The 13,945-nt window shown below is 41.4% G+C and overlaps 1 protein-coding gene across 2 annotated transcripts in view; it reads right to left on the bottom strand.

Moving 5' to 3' along the window:
• The window catches only part of DOCK4 (dedicator of cytokinesis 4), a 482,641-nt gene that overhangs the window by 257,378 nt on the left and 211,318 nt on the right, over positions 1–13,945 (bottom strand). For both annotated transcript variants that reach the window (XM_060020742.1, XM_060020741.1), the window contains exons 5-6: positions 11,574–11,670; positions 5,696–5,844 (exon numbers count right to left, since the gene is read on the bottom strand). In XM_060020742.1, coding sequence (XP_059876725.1) covers positions 5,696–5,844; positions 11,574–11,670 — 246 coding nt within the window. The remainder of the gene's footprint in view (positions 1–5,695; positions 5,845–11,573; positions 11,671–13,945) is intronic.

The raw sequence follows: 13,945 nt of genomic DNA on the forward strand, positions 1-13,945 counted from the left end.
GTCATGAAGAACCTAGCGGTAAGACAGGAATAAAGACACAGACCTACTGGAGAATGGACTTGAGGATATGGGGAGGGGGAAGGGTGAGCTGTGACAGGGCGAGAGAGAGTCATGGACATATACACACTAACAAACATAAGGTAGATAGCTAGTGGGAAGCAGCCGCATGGCACAGGGATATCGGCTCGGTGCTTTGTGACCGCCTGGAGGGGTGGGATAGGGAGGGTGGGAGGGAGGGAGACGCAAGATGGAAGAGATATGGGAACATATGTATATGTATAACTGATTCACTTTGTTATAAAGCAGAAACTAACACACCATTGTAAAGCAATTATACCCCAATAAAGATGTTAAAAAAAAAATCCTAAAATTCTGTGACCTGCCCAAAACCTCATTAGAGGTTTCATAAGTAAAAACCTGTTATCAATTCAGCACATACTTCAAGCCAGGTACTTCCCCAGCCACCCTGAGGGATTGTTGGTTTTAAGATTACAAGACTGTGGCCCTCTTGACGGTAGGACTTGGCTTTTAGATACTAAAACAGTTTCTCACTTTTCTTCACTTATGTTTCTCTTTAACAAACTTAAAAATCACACTCCCATTCTCTAATTTTTGTTGAACTTTCAAAGCACAAACTCGGTAATTCATTTTCAAAATGCCCATGTCTCCCTGTTAGTTTCTGAACTGTGTCCTCCCAAAATTTGTATGTTGAAGCCTTAACCCCAATATGACTATATTTGAAAAGAGGGACTATAAGGAGATAATATAGGTTAAGTGAGGTCATTTGAGTGAGGCCCTAATCCAACAGGACTGGTGTCCTTAGAAGAAGAAGAGACTCCAGAGATTGTCCTTGTATGGACACAGTAAGAAGGCAGCCATCTGCAAGCCAGCAACAGAGTACTCACCAGAAACTGAATTTGCTGGTACCTTGCTCACGGACTAGTAGCCTCCAGAATTATGAGAAAATAAATGTCTGTTGTTTAAGCCACCCAGTCTGTGGTATTTTGTTATGGCAGCCTGAGCAGACTAATAAATCCCCCTTGCTATACCTCATCAGGGGATTCTGATAGGGTCTGTTCCCCATTCTCCATCCCGTCCCAAGAGAGGACCACTGCACTACAACGTAAGATATCAGAAGACACCAGGTGAGTATTGCTGAGGAAAGATTATCTAGCAAAGGAAAGAGGATATAGGCATACCTTGTTTTTACTGCACTTTGCAGATATTACGTTTTTTTACAAGTTGAAGGTTTGTGGCAACCCTGTGTCAAGCACACCTGTTTGCGCCATTTTTCCAATAGCATTTGTTCACCTCATGTCTCTGTGTCACATTTTGGTGACTCTCAAAATATTTTAAACTTTTTCATTATTACATTTGTTATGGGGATCAATGATCTTTGATGTCACTATCTTAATTGTTTTGACATTTTTTAGTAATAGAGTATTTTTAAATTAAGATATGTATATTTTTAATACATATTGCCGTTGCACATTAATAGACTATAGTACAGTGTAAACATGACTTTTACATGCACTGGGGAATCAAAAAATTTTGTGACTTGCTTTATTGCAATATCCGCTTTATTGTGGTGGTCTGGAACCGAACCTGCTTTACTGCGGCGGTCTGGAACCGAACCTGCTTTATCGCGGCGGTCTGGAGCCGAACCTGCTTTATCGCGGCGGTCTGGAACCGAACGTGCTTTATCGCGGCGGTCTGGAACCGAACCTGCTTTATCGCGGCGGTCTGGAGCCGAACCTGCTTTATCGCGGCGGTCTGGAGCCGAACCTGCTTTATCGCGGCGGTCTGGAGCCGAACCTGCTTTATCGCGGCGGTCTGGAGCCGAACCTGCTTTATCGCGGCGGTCTGGAGCCGAACCTGCTTTATCGCGGCGGTCTGGAGCCGAACGTGCTTTATCGCGGCGGTCTGGAGCCGAACGTGCTTTATCGCGGCGGTCTGGAGCCGAACGTGCTTTATCGCGGCGGTCTGGAGCCGAACGTGCTTTATCGCGGCGGTCTGGAGCCGAACGTGCTTTATCGCGGCGGTCTGGAGCCGAACGTGCTTTATCGCGGCGGTCTGGAGCCGAACGTGCTTTACTGCGGTGGTCTGGAGCCGAACGTGCTTTACTGCGGTGGTCTGGAGCCGAACGTGCTTTATTGCGGCGGTCTGGAGCTGAACCTGCTTTATTGCGGCGGTCTGGAGCCGAACGTGCTTTATTGCGGCGGTCTGGAGCCGAACGTGCTTTATTGCGGCGGTCTGGAGCCGAACGTGCTTTATTGCGGCGGTCTGGAGCCGAACCTATCTCTGCAGTGTGCCTGCATACAACCACATGTGAATCATGGCACTCACCTCCTTCCCCATGTCACGTTCCACGAGGAGCTGCCCTACCATACTTTCTTCTGGGAGGGGCAGGGGGCAGCTGAAGTAGTTTAGTCATCTGACCATCTCCCCTTCCCGAGCCACACCTGACTGGCCCACAGGTAGGCACCTGACCAAAGGACAAATAATCCCTGGACTGGCCAGCAGCTCATAAGCAGCTGGTATAAAATGCTCAGTTTGGACATGAATAACGGATACTGGCTGTCAATGAGAACCTAGAAATTCACATAGCATCAACCATCTGAGAAACATGAAGGACAAGTGATCTACATCACTGCAGAATGACTGAGTTAAGACCAACTCCAGCAGCAGAGGTTCTGGAGCAGGTGTGGGATCCAGAACCTTCCTCAGCTTTCAGGCCCCAGGAGCTGGTGATCTGCAAGTCTTTTCCTCTCATAAGGCTTGGATTATTCAACTTCTGCTGGCTTCCTGGCGTCCTAGCTGTGTGAAGAGACTTTGATATGTTTCTATTTTGTTCTGTTAATTCCTAGGTATATCCTTAGGATAACCCTCCCACTGTGTGACGCTTCTAAGCTCACAGAAGAGGATCAGGACAGTGCTCTAAAAAACAAGAAGAAATGAGGCAAAGAGGGAAGGAACAGGATGGAAGGAGAGGACCTAGGACATGGGACGCCAGCAAGGGAAATGGGTGGGTGGGGGGTTAGTTTTATATTAACTCAGTCACTGAACTACTTTGGGACATCAGGAAGGAAGAATGAATGGGTACTCCCTCCTGTATCATTATCACGGGAAAATCAAAGGACAGCACAGGACTCTACGGAGAACTGAGACAGGTGCTATTATTTTAAGTCTGTTCGAGGCTTCCAGGTGAGAACACTTCTTCTGATGGCCCCTTTAGGGAACAAGATGGGTTATCTCCTCCCCCTCCCCCTCCCCCCAAGCTTCCTCCGTCTAGAGGGCTTCTCTTCACCACTCTTCAACGGTTTGACATACAACTTGAGATTGAACACATCTTTCACTTATGTTCATCCTGAGATCTACATGCTGACAGACAATTTTGCAGAACAACTTAGTTTAATATGCAAGAGAATTATCTGAATTTGCTTTCCACTTTTGCTTTTCCATTCAGTAAGAAAACTATATTTAAAGGAATACAGTAAATGCACAATCTGTAAACTGTAAGTCATTTTAAATAAGTTGTCAAAGAAATTCAAAGGAAACAGAATGAGACCTCAGAAAATTCATGAATTTGAGGATGATCTAAATAAATTATATTGCTCACTTTCATGCATCAATGTTTTACCAACTTACCATAAATTAGCCAAAGAACTGCCCAAAGTACAAGCTAGAACTTACATGAGTCCAAACTGAGCCATGATTCAGTCATAATTAATGTTTTTCCCTCCTTTCCCTTCTTTATGTCATCATCTTCCTTCCTAAAACTGAAAAAGTATCATCTTCTTGCCTGCTCTATATTTCTAAGCTATTTTTGATAAGCTAACTTCATCCAACTTTCTTCCTATTTACAAACTAGTCTTTTAAAGGAGGATCAGCACAATGACTAAGAGCCAATATAATTCAGAGAAAGCTCAAAGTTTGCTCAAAACAAACAAACAAAAAACATGAAAGATGGGCAGCCTAAGTCATGGTCAAACAGTCTTCAGGGGCTTCCCTGGTGGCGCAGTGGTTGAGAGTCCGCCTGCCGATGCAGGGGACATGGGTTCGTGCCCCGGTCCGGGAAGATCTCACATGCCGCGGAGCAGCTGGGCCTGTGAGCCATGGCCGCTGAGCCTGCGCATCTGGAGCCTGTGCTCCGCAACGGGAGAGGCCGCAACAGTGAGAGGCCAGCGTACCGCAAAAAAAAAAAAAAAAAGTCTTCAGATCTACCCCTCAAAGTGCTACCCCATCTCACACAGCAAGACCAGAGGCTCCATGCATGTGGCTGGCAAATCATCTCTCTCAGGAAGTGCTATGTGCTTTGGATCATGTTGCCCTGGAGCGGAAAGGGGCCTTGGATCTCTTCTAGCTCAACTTACTCCTTCGACAAGTGAGGAAACTGAAGTCAAGGAGGGCTCTGGAATTTGCCTCCCATCGTAGAAAAGCAGAGTTCCGAGTACAATGTCTTGCTGCATTCCAAACCTGCTCTTGTTTTTGACTCCCCAGAAGGAATAAATCTCCCTGAGATAAATGAGTTAGGGCTGCTCTCCCGACTGTCGGTAAAAGGATGAATGGCACAGCTCACTCAACGAAATACCAGAAGGACTCTGGATGAGACAGAGGTTTAAAATGTGTTAGTGGGTCCACGTCTTCATACCTGTAATATGTGATATCTTGGCAGGAAACAAAACTGGCTTCTGATAAACCGACTTTCTATGGTTAGAGGAAGCACACTCTCGTTTCAGATCAGTTTTTCCAGATTCAGCAAGAGGCAAATTTATCTGTGGTGCACATTTTACTGCCTTTTCCTTTTTCTGTCGGCTTTTCTTTTATTCTGTTGCCCTAAGATCCTTTGAAGGTCCAAATAGCAAATGGGGATTTGGGGAGAGGAAACGGAGGGAGGCTATGACCTTGTAGGATACCGAGGGACCATTTACCATCCTTAAACTTAAGCCCATACAAGCCTAACTAACATCATAGTCAAAGCTGGTTTATTCTAATTTCTCCCCCATATATTAACATTCATACTTAGCACAATCAGCCTTCATCAGAGCTTTAAGTGATTAGAGATACTATTTAAAGTGCTTGGCTGTTATTGTAGATTAGTCACTCACAGTTTTATTTAAAAGTAAATCTTGGTCAAGAGCAGCTTTTTTACTGAGCTCTCCCAAGTAGCTCCTCAAAGAGACTAATATGTATACACAGGCAGAATCAGGGCAATAAGGAGAGCACGCCCCCTCCCACCCAGGGTACCTGTCCTAAGACTTTTAACAGAAGCTATTAGCATTAGCGTATCCCTCCAGATTACACCAACGACCTACTGCCACAATAAAGAAGAGGAATATATTTAGAAGGAAATTCACATGCCAAACCTAAAGCCTTGAAACAAGATGAATTTTTAGCAGACGCCATATCTGATTGACCCCAGTGAATACTTTGTATTTCATGAGCATTTGCACACTGTCAGAGCACACAGGGCAGTAGAGAACCGACAATGTCCTGGGACCCCCACCAGCCCTAGAGGATGCAGTTCTTGACTCTACTAGTGAGAGTTTGCACTAAGCCCCCCAAAGCGGAAAGATGGAAAAGCCTCCTCTGGTGTCTTCCAGAGATAGGACTGCATAGTGGCTCACACCTGTGTTGCAGTCACATCTGTTGTGTTCAGCCACCAGAGACCACCCCCTCAGCGGCCAGTACTCACTCGTTGCCCCAGTCCAGGCGGGCGGTGATGTGGCGCTTCACATCCTTCATCCGATCGTGGGTGAGATGCCCCACAAGCACCTGCCGCCGCAGATCCAGGATTTCATTCATGATGTGCCACAGCCGGTGGAAGAGATCGCCTTCATTTCTCTGGGAAATACACAAATGCGGAAATTCAATGATCAGTCACTGAGACATGGGGTAACCACAGAGGAAATGGGGGGCAGTCCTGCTTACCCTCTGTGTGCTGGCCACTCTGTGGACAGATTCTCCATTAACAGACAAACTCTCCCCTCGGGTTCTCAAATGCACTCATTGCTCTACATGCTTTCATCCCATTTCACAATGCTGTTCTCCTGCCCAAGAATCCAACTTCACTTCTCAGACTCCCCAACACAGACATTGTGTCCCAGGGTCCTCACTAAGCCTCCACACCCAAGCTTGGTCTCTGGCTTTACTTACTCTGCTTCCGTTTCCACCTCAAATCCTCTTTCTTTAGCTCCATCCAATTCTACTACCCTTCAAGGCTCCACACGACCTCCACCTCCCTCAGGAAATCTTCCCCTTACAACTCTTGCTCACATTCTTTTTTCCCCTTCTCTGAAGTATGCCTGCACGTAATTAAAGCCAATTCAACAGAAAACACGGTTTTCCAATTATTTCTTACATGTTGGTCTTAATGCTTTACTGTGTTCCCATCAGAAGCTGGGTACACAGAGGGCTCTCACACTCGTTCATTGATGAATTTTCACTGCCATTATCTGGTCAGTATTTAGACTTAAAAAGAAATGTTTTCTTTCTTACTTGTTGAACATTCATGTAAATTCAGGCTAATCTCCTGTGAAATTCATCAAGCGAGGAGACTTAGTTGGAAAAAGTATAGGTTAAACTCCTGGCTTCAAATCTTGGTTTTGCCACGCACTAGTTTTATAGGCTTTGAGTATGGCTTTTGCCATCTGTGAAACAGGCACAGTACTAACTTCCTGTAAGGTTATTTTATGGATTAGAGATAACATTTGTGAAGAGACCCCAAGAGTATACTGATTAAGAGCACAGACTTGAAAGACAAACTACCTCAATGTGCATTGAAATTTTGCCCTTCACTGAGTGAAAAACCTTTGGCAGTGTATTAACCTCTTTGTGCTTCTTTTCTTATCTGTAGAATGGCTATCATAGTACCTATCTCATAGGCTTGCTATAGGGATTGATGACTTCATATATTAAAACTCTGAGAACAATGCTTGGCCCAGAATAAATACCATGTAAGTAACAGCTGCTACTAATGCTGTTATCATTAATGTTCTGATTCAGAATAAACCCTCTTATAAATATTGTGTCTTTATCAAAATCTAAATGTATGTCTCTTCCCCAGAGATATTTAGGGTAAACCTTTTATAAGTATTTCATCTTCCATCAACCCTTCATCTTTCTTAAGAAGAAGCCATGCTTTTACTTTCTACAAAAATTATTAGTAGGCTATGTGAATAGTGGTACGAAAGTATTGAGATGATCGTTCATCTAAAGTCCTCTACAGAGATACGCTGCCAGAAATACCAAGTTCTGGGTGATGGGTAAAGATGGTCAGTCATAACATTCTTTTTCTTTTTTTCTTTTTTTGGTAAAAAGTAGTGATGGATCTTCTGCTTTATCAATGCTTGGTGACTGGAAGAGCATTTTCATGTACTGCGCAGGTTAGGCAATGTGCCAGCTGACCAAGAAGGATTCTCCACGACACCATCCCTGTCCTCTGAGATATCAATAATCTTGCTCTCAACTCCTAGAGCACTCTCTTGAGCCTGTTCTTCTATAACCTCTCACTCTTTACTCACATTATACACTCCCATACAAGTCATTCCAAAGGTGCTGTAATGTTTTAAGTCACTGGTCAGTGTCTGTGTTCTTCACCTGGTGTAAGCTCCCAACCACAATAGCTGAGACTGCACTACGTAGTCCCAGCAGCTGAAGAATGAAGGAAGGAATACCTTGATTTAGAGCTGTTAGTTTTGGTGGATCTTGAGAGGTGGGTTCTGTTTAGATCATATAAAAGAACAAGCAGGGAAGATCAAGAAAAACTTGAGGAGGATGGACCTAGAGATCATCATACTAAGTGAAGTAAGCCAAACACAGAAAAACAAACATCATATGATTTCACTTATGTGTGGAATCTAAAAAAAATGTTGCAAATGAACTTATTTACGAAACAGAAGGAGGCTCACAGACACAGAGAACAAACTTACAATTATCAAAGGGGGAAAGTGGGGGGGATAAATTAGCAGTTTGGGGTTAACAGACACATACTACTATATATAAAACAGATAAACAAGGACCTACTGTATAGCACAGGGAACTATATATTCAGTATCTTGCAATAACCTATAATGGAAAAGAATCTGAAAAAGGATATATATATATATATATATATATATATATATATATATATACACACACACATACATATACATATATATAACTGAATGACTATGCTGTTCACCTGAAACTAACACAACATTGTAAATCAACTATACTTCAATTAAAAAATTAATTTAAAAAATTAAAATAAAAAAAAAAACTTGAGGAACTCTGTGGTCAGAAAGAAAAGTTCACTTGAGTCAAAGAAATTACATAAGGAAAATATAAGTCAAATCTCATGCAGCTGGGGAGAGAGTCAGCTCTGCTTAAAATGACTGTCACAGTGTGAAAGTCACTTGTCCTGCTCTTGGGGAAGGCGTTCTGCAGTTGTCCAGAAGAATGGGCTTGATTTCCTAATAATGTCGCCTCTAGTTCTTAAGTCTAAGAGAACATTGAGCTGAGAAGAAGTCAGATCCTTTATAAAAGGAAAACAAGTTGGTCCGCTTTCCCTTTCAGGAAGAGGTGGCAGGAACAGTGACATACTGCAGTCCTGACCAGCAAACCCTCCCTACTCGTGCATGAAAACAGTACATATCTGTTTTGACAGCTAGTCAGAAAATGATGCTTCTTTAAAAACTGGATTTTAAAACTTGGAGAGTTATGAAGACTGTTCAGGAAATGTGAAGAATGCTTTTGATTTAATGTCAAATGAAAAAGGTAGGGTACAATATTAAACACTTAAAATAGAAAAATACCTAAACATTTTTACAATATATCAGAAAATTTCTGCAATACTTTTTGCAAAAAGTGAACTGTAAATATTTTAGTGTTGTAGAGAATGGGTAAGTTTTGATTTGCCTCAAGATGAAAACAATATAATTTTTGGAGCAGCAGACCTCAGTTTACAGCCAGGCTTTCCCACTTAGCATGGGACTCTGGATAGATTATCTCTGATGAGCTTCAAGAATAAAAACTACCTGGCAGAGTCCCACAGAAGACAGATGTGAAATACCCACCCAAAGGCCCGCACAAAAGTACTTGGTAAAAGATGGCTGCTGTATTTCTCCTAAACGTTTTGTGGTTAGATTACTGATACTTTATTAAGTGATATTTTAAAGGACATTAATTAGGCCATTACCAATGTTATTAAAAAGAGCAAATAGCATTTCTCAAGCATCTGCCATGTGCTTTTTTATGCTAAATGTCCTACGTATATTAAGTATATCTCATATACTACTTACAATTGACAAGATATTAGTGGCTCATCAAGCACCTTCCACTGGAGAAGCTTCCAGTGGAGAAGCTAGCCTTAAAACTGTTAGGAAAGACCACAGACAGTACCCCAATACACTCAAGCATGATGAACTTGAACCAAAACATTTAGCAAAAACGTTTACATCAGGAAAAGAGAAACCAAAAGGTCCAACAGAGTCAAGTCAGCCTCCTTCTCAAGGTCAAAAATCTGGTACTTCCAGGTTAAACTTTATATTTTTTCCTAATAGAACTGACTACCATTCCAGTATCCAAGGAAACTTTGAAAAAATTCTCTCTCTGTCTCCGTCACTTAGGACGGTAGGAGGTGAGAAGGTTACTCCTAGAGCTTACAACACATAGGTTTTCAAGCCAATCAAGTATGTCCCCAAAATAGATGCTCGCAGCCTCAAAAGCAGGCAAAAATAGCTAGATAAGGAAGAATCAAGTGGAAATTCAACTCTGTTCCTCACCAGCAGCTACATAAAAGGAAAAGTGCTGGTGCCTTAGCTCAGCTAATGGTTGACACTTACACTGTCATTATTTTTATAGTGGGTACTTAGGATGCAGTGATTTGAAAATTTTACATAGTTTCATTTTCCATGTTAGTGTCAGGTACAATATTAAATGAAATAATACTTGGGTTTTATATTCTTTCCAACACAAATTTTTTTAAATCTAAAAAGGAGATCTGCATTTCCTTTGTAGTCTCCCAGCACAGAGCCCTTGAGTTCAGTTATCTTGACAGTGCATTTACCTCACCCCAGCAAAGCCTAGACACTGTGTTTCATCTAAGATCATCTTGTGGATTTTAGTAGTGAGCCCTAATGCCACCAGCTCCAGGAGGGCATGGAGAGAAATCCAACATCAAAAGGGTTTTTATTAGTGACTTTTCAAGATTTTCTTGCCTCAATGAACTATCCTATTGCATTTTCTTTTTTTAATTAATTAATTTATTTATTTATTTATTTTTGGCTGCACTGGGTCTTCATTGCTGCACACAGGTTTTCTCTAGCTGTGGCGAGCAGGGGCTGCTCTGCGTTGCGGTGCGTGGCCTTCTTATTCTGGTGGCTTCTCTTGTTGCAGAGCATGGACTCTAGGCGTGCGGGCCTCAGTAGTTGTGGCTCGCGGGCTCAGTACTTGTGGCTCACAGACTCTAGAGTGCAGGCTCAGCAGTTGTGGCACACGGGTTTAGTTGCTCCTCGGCACGTGGGATCTTCCCAGACTAGGGCTCGAACCCATGTTCCCCTGCATTGGCAGGTGGAATTTTAACCACTGCGCCACCAGGAAAGTGCCCCTACTGCATTTTCTATGTAGCAGAAAATAAAAACGGTCATTTTGTGCCCATGTCCCTCACTAATTTGGATTTTCTCCTTGACAGGCTATTTCAAATCATTTTGTCAGGATAAGTACACCTTTGTATTTTGAGCACATCCCTTCAAATGATTAAGCTGTTCTATAAATTCCTTTGAAAATCAGAGAAGAAATAAATTCATCTTCCCCAAAATGTCACCCCCAATTCCCCATATACAGTGGTTCAGAGTGAGGGAAGGGTACTAGATTTACATCGGAATCCCAGCTCAGCCATTTTCCAACTACTTGGCTTCCAGCAAGTTCTTCACTCTCGGCCTCATTTTCCTCATTTGTAAACTCAGGATGATCATAGTCTTTTATTTCCTTGAGTGGTAGTAAGGATTAAATGAGATACTACATATAGAGTACTTCCCACAGGGTTTGCACCACAGAAGACTCTCAGTAAGTACAACATGTAAATAGGTATATATATATATATATATACCCAAAACACTGACCCCTTTTTTCCCCAAGAAACATTCCTTTCTCTTATACATTTAGAACATTCTCATTGATTCTGGCTAAGCAGCCTATCATTTTTATTATACTTGAATAATTTATAGAGAATTAGAACATAAAAAATACCACCAATATGAAAATTGTATTGAAAATAAGTTTAGTTCCCCCTGAAAATTAAATGTATTCAGAAAGCCTGACCCTGGTTCCATGTAAACCATCCTATTTGATTAGATGCCAGGAAAGTGACCTTTTGCCTTCGTGCGGCTTGAAAAAGAACTTGCAAAATCAATTCTAGATGGACACAGGGATTAAAGCAACACTGAGTCTTATTAAGCTCTCTATCCCTAATTCCTGGAGGAGTACTAGTGACTTACAGCATGTGCTCAAATGCTAGTTGACACTCCTGTTCAGATATTTCTTAAAACAATTCTTTATCGGAAACATGATGCCATTAAAAAGTTACGTACCACATAGAGTTGTTTCCACATGGTTCCCCAGTCTCTTAATGTTGATGTCATTTCTGTGATAACAGAGTCTTCAGTGGGAATAACCATTTCAAATTGTCTGTGAAATTGAACAAGAACAACAAAGTGTATATGCAAATGACATAGGCAATAATCTTAAACACTCTAAAAGGCCAACCAGGAAAGGAAGCTGCAGAGTTATTTTTGGTTCTGCAGACAGTAACCGGGATCCGATCATGAACTTGTGTGAGGAATGTAAAGTGGGTTACGGCAGTACCATAACAGAACGACCAGCCACTTTATCCAGATCAAGTCTGAGCAGTGTGGTGGTGAAGCAACAATAGCAGAAGAGTTCTGCTCCAGCCACAGTTTGACCTCTAAAGAGCAACTCGTTTAACTTCTCCAAGTCCCAAAGTCCTTGTGTGTAACATGAGGTCTCCAGGCTACAGAAACTGTGAGATGGCTTTTGTCTTCCAAGCTCTATGACTATAGGACTCAAAGGGAGGGACAGGCTCATTCAACGATCAGGCTTTGATGGCTGCAAACATCTAAACTAACTCACCGTTATAAACAACTAGACACTGATATACTGACTGAACACTCACTTGTTCTCATTAACACTTCATTTTCATGACTTGCCAACAAGACCATGAAAAATGATTACTACTATCAGTAATGTTGTCATGCATCACAGAACTTATTAAGGGTTTGACATCACAGATATTTGAATATCCATTGCAGAACGCTCTGCTCCATGATTAGGGTAATATATTTCTCCTATTTCTTTTCTAAACATCAGAAACGATACTTGGAAAATATTCATACCAATATCTAGCAGGGTATGTATGGTGGTCCTAATATTAAGGAGATGTAGAAGGAGATGGAGGGAAAAAACAGAAGATTGAATTGGTCTTCTGTATTCTATCTTTGACATACAATAACCTTTTCTTCTCGTCTCTAGTTTCTTTTTTCAAATTCTTCCAGTTTTTGCGCAGCTTAAAATGGGTAAGTGCCTATTAATACTACAGCTTCTCAAAAGAATGCTAACTGACTGTACTGATGGGGATTATCTCTTCATTTGAGTATTTTTTTCCAAGGACAATATCTAATATGTAGACACTGAACCAGGTTACATGGATGATCAAGGGAAAGTTACTTCGTAGCATGAGGCTAATAACTGCTCTGCATTCCTTTTTGACGTTATGTCCAAAGTGCATATAATTTTTTTTGTAAAGTTTTCTTGACAGCAAGTATGGGAATTAAAATCTTGCCTCGATTTCTTCACCAACAGAGCCTCTTCTCCTCATTTCATACTGCTGCTAAAGTACTGACCCTGTGAATGTTTTACTCCTTTCTAGAGCTTACACACTGCTGAAAACATAAAGCTGGGCTGTAAAACTAGAAATAAAAGTAAACAGTAATATATGAACTGTGACATATATAGAACCTTTTATCAAGTCTATATAATATGACATTTTTAAATGGTAGTGCATTTATTTTGCTTTTGAAGCAGCTGTTGCAATTTAAAGGATGAATATCTGGAGACAGAGACTATAAAATGATAGAATGCAAGGTCAGGAGGGAACAGTGAATTTCCAGGAAAACTCAACAACCTACTTAACATCTAAAAACTGAAATGACCTCAGCAGGAATTAAACAATAGAGAAGTGACCTCACAAACTGTAATTTAAGGACCCCTGTCAGTCCTGCATTGCTCTGAAGACCCAGGAAAGAACATAAAGGCAATTCAGTCTGTGGGAAGTTGATTTGGGGTTTGTTCAACCAAAATGTAAATTTTTAAGAAGCACAGAATTGCCATTTTAGGTGAGGCAGCTGTTTCCTTTTAATTATACCAAAATCAACATTCAAACAGTCTGTCATAAGTAGTTGCCCCTGAAATTATATTTTGTTCAGTTATTCTGAGATGAACTTTGCAGCTATTTCATCCTGGTGGGCAATCAGGGTGCTAATCCCCTGAAAATAAGGCAGGTAACATCAAAATCCCAAAGAGGTTCCTCTCTGGGAAAGCAATCACCTGGCAACACGTGTTCTTGAATGTTTTCAGGCTAAAGTTTTTCTTCCAGTTAATAGTCCTAGAACCTAAAGTCTCAATGAATTCCAACATTTTTTTTTTTTAAGAAAATAAATTTTGGTTCTACCCTGAAGTTCTCTTGCTGTATAATGCTTATCATGCCCTCTTTCAGGTGGAGAACCCACAACCAAGTCTTAAACTTACACGACCAAATTCTGAGACACCTTTACCCATATTTAAACTTCCTCGGACTCAAGGGAGCCAGATACTCACCACTTACTGGCTAGGACAAAAATAAAAATAAAAAAATAAAAGAAGATACTTGTTTCAATTAAAATTATGT

The sequence above is a fragment of the Delphinus delphis genome, chromosome 9, assembly GCF_949987515.2.
Source record: "Delphinus delphis chromosome 9, mDelDel1.2, whole genome shotgun sequence".
Taxonomy (NCBI): domain Eukaryota; kingdom Metazoa; phylum Chordata; class Mammalia; order Artiodactyla; family Delphinidae; genus Delphinus; species Delphinus delphis.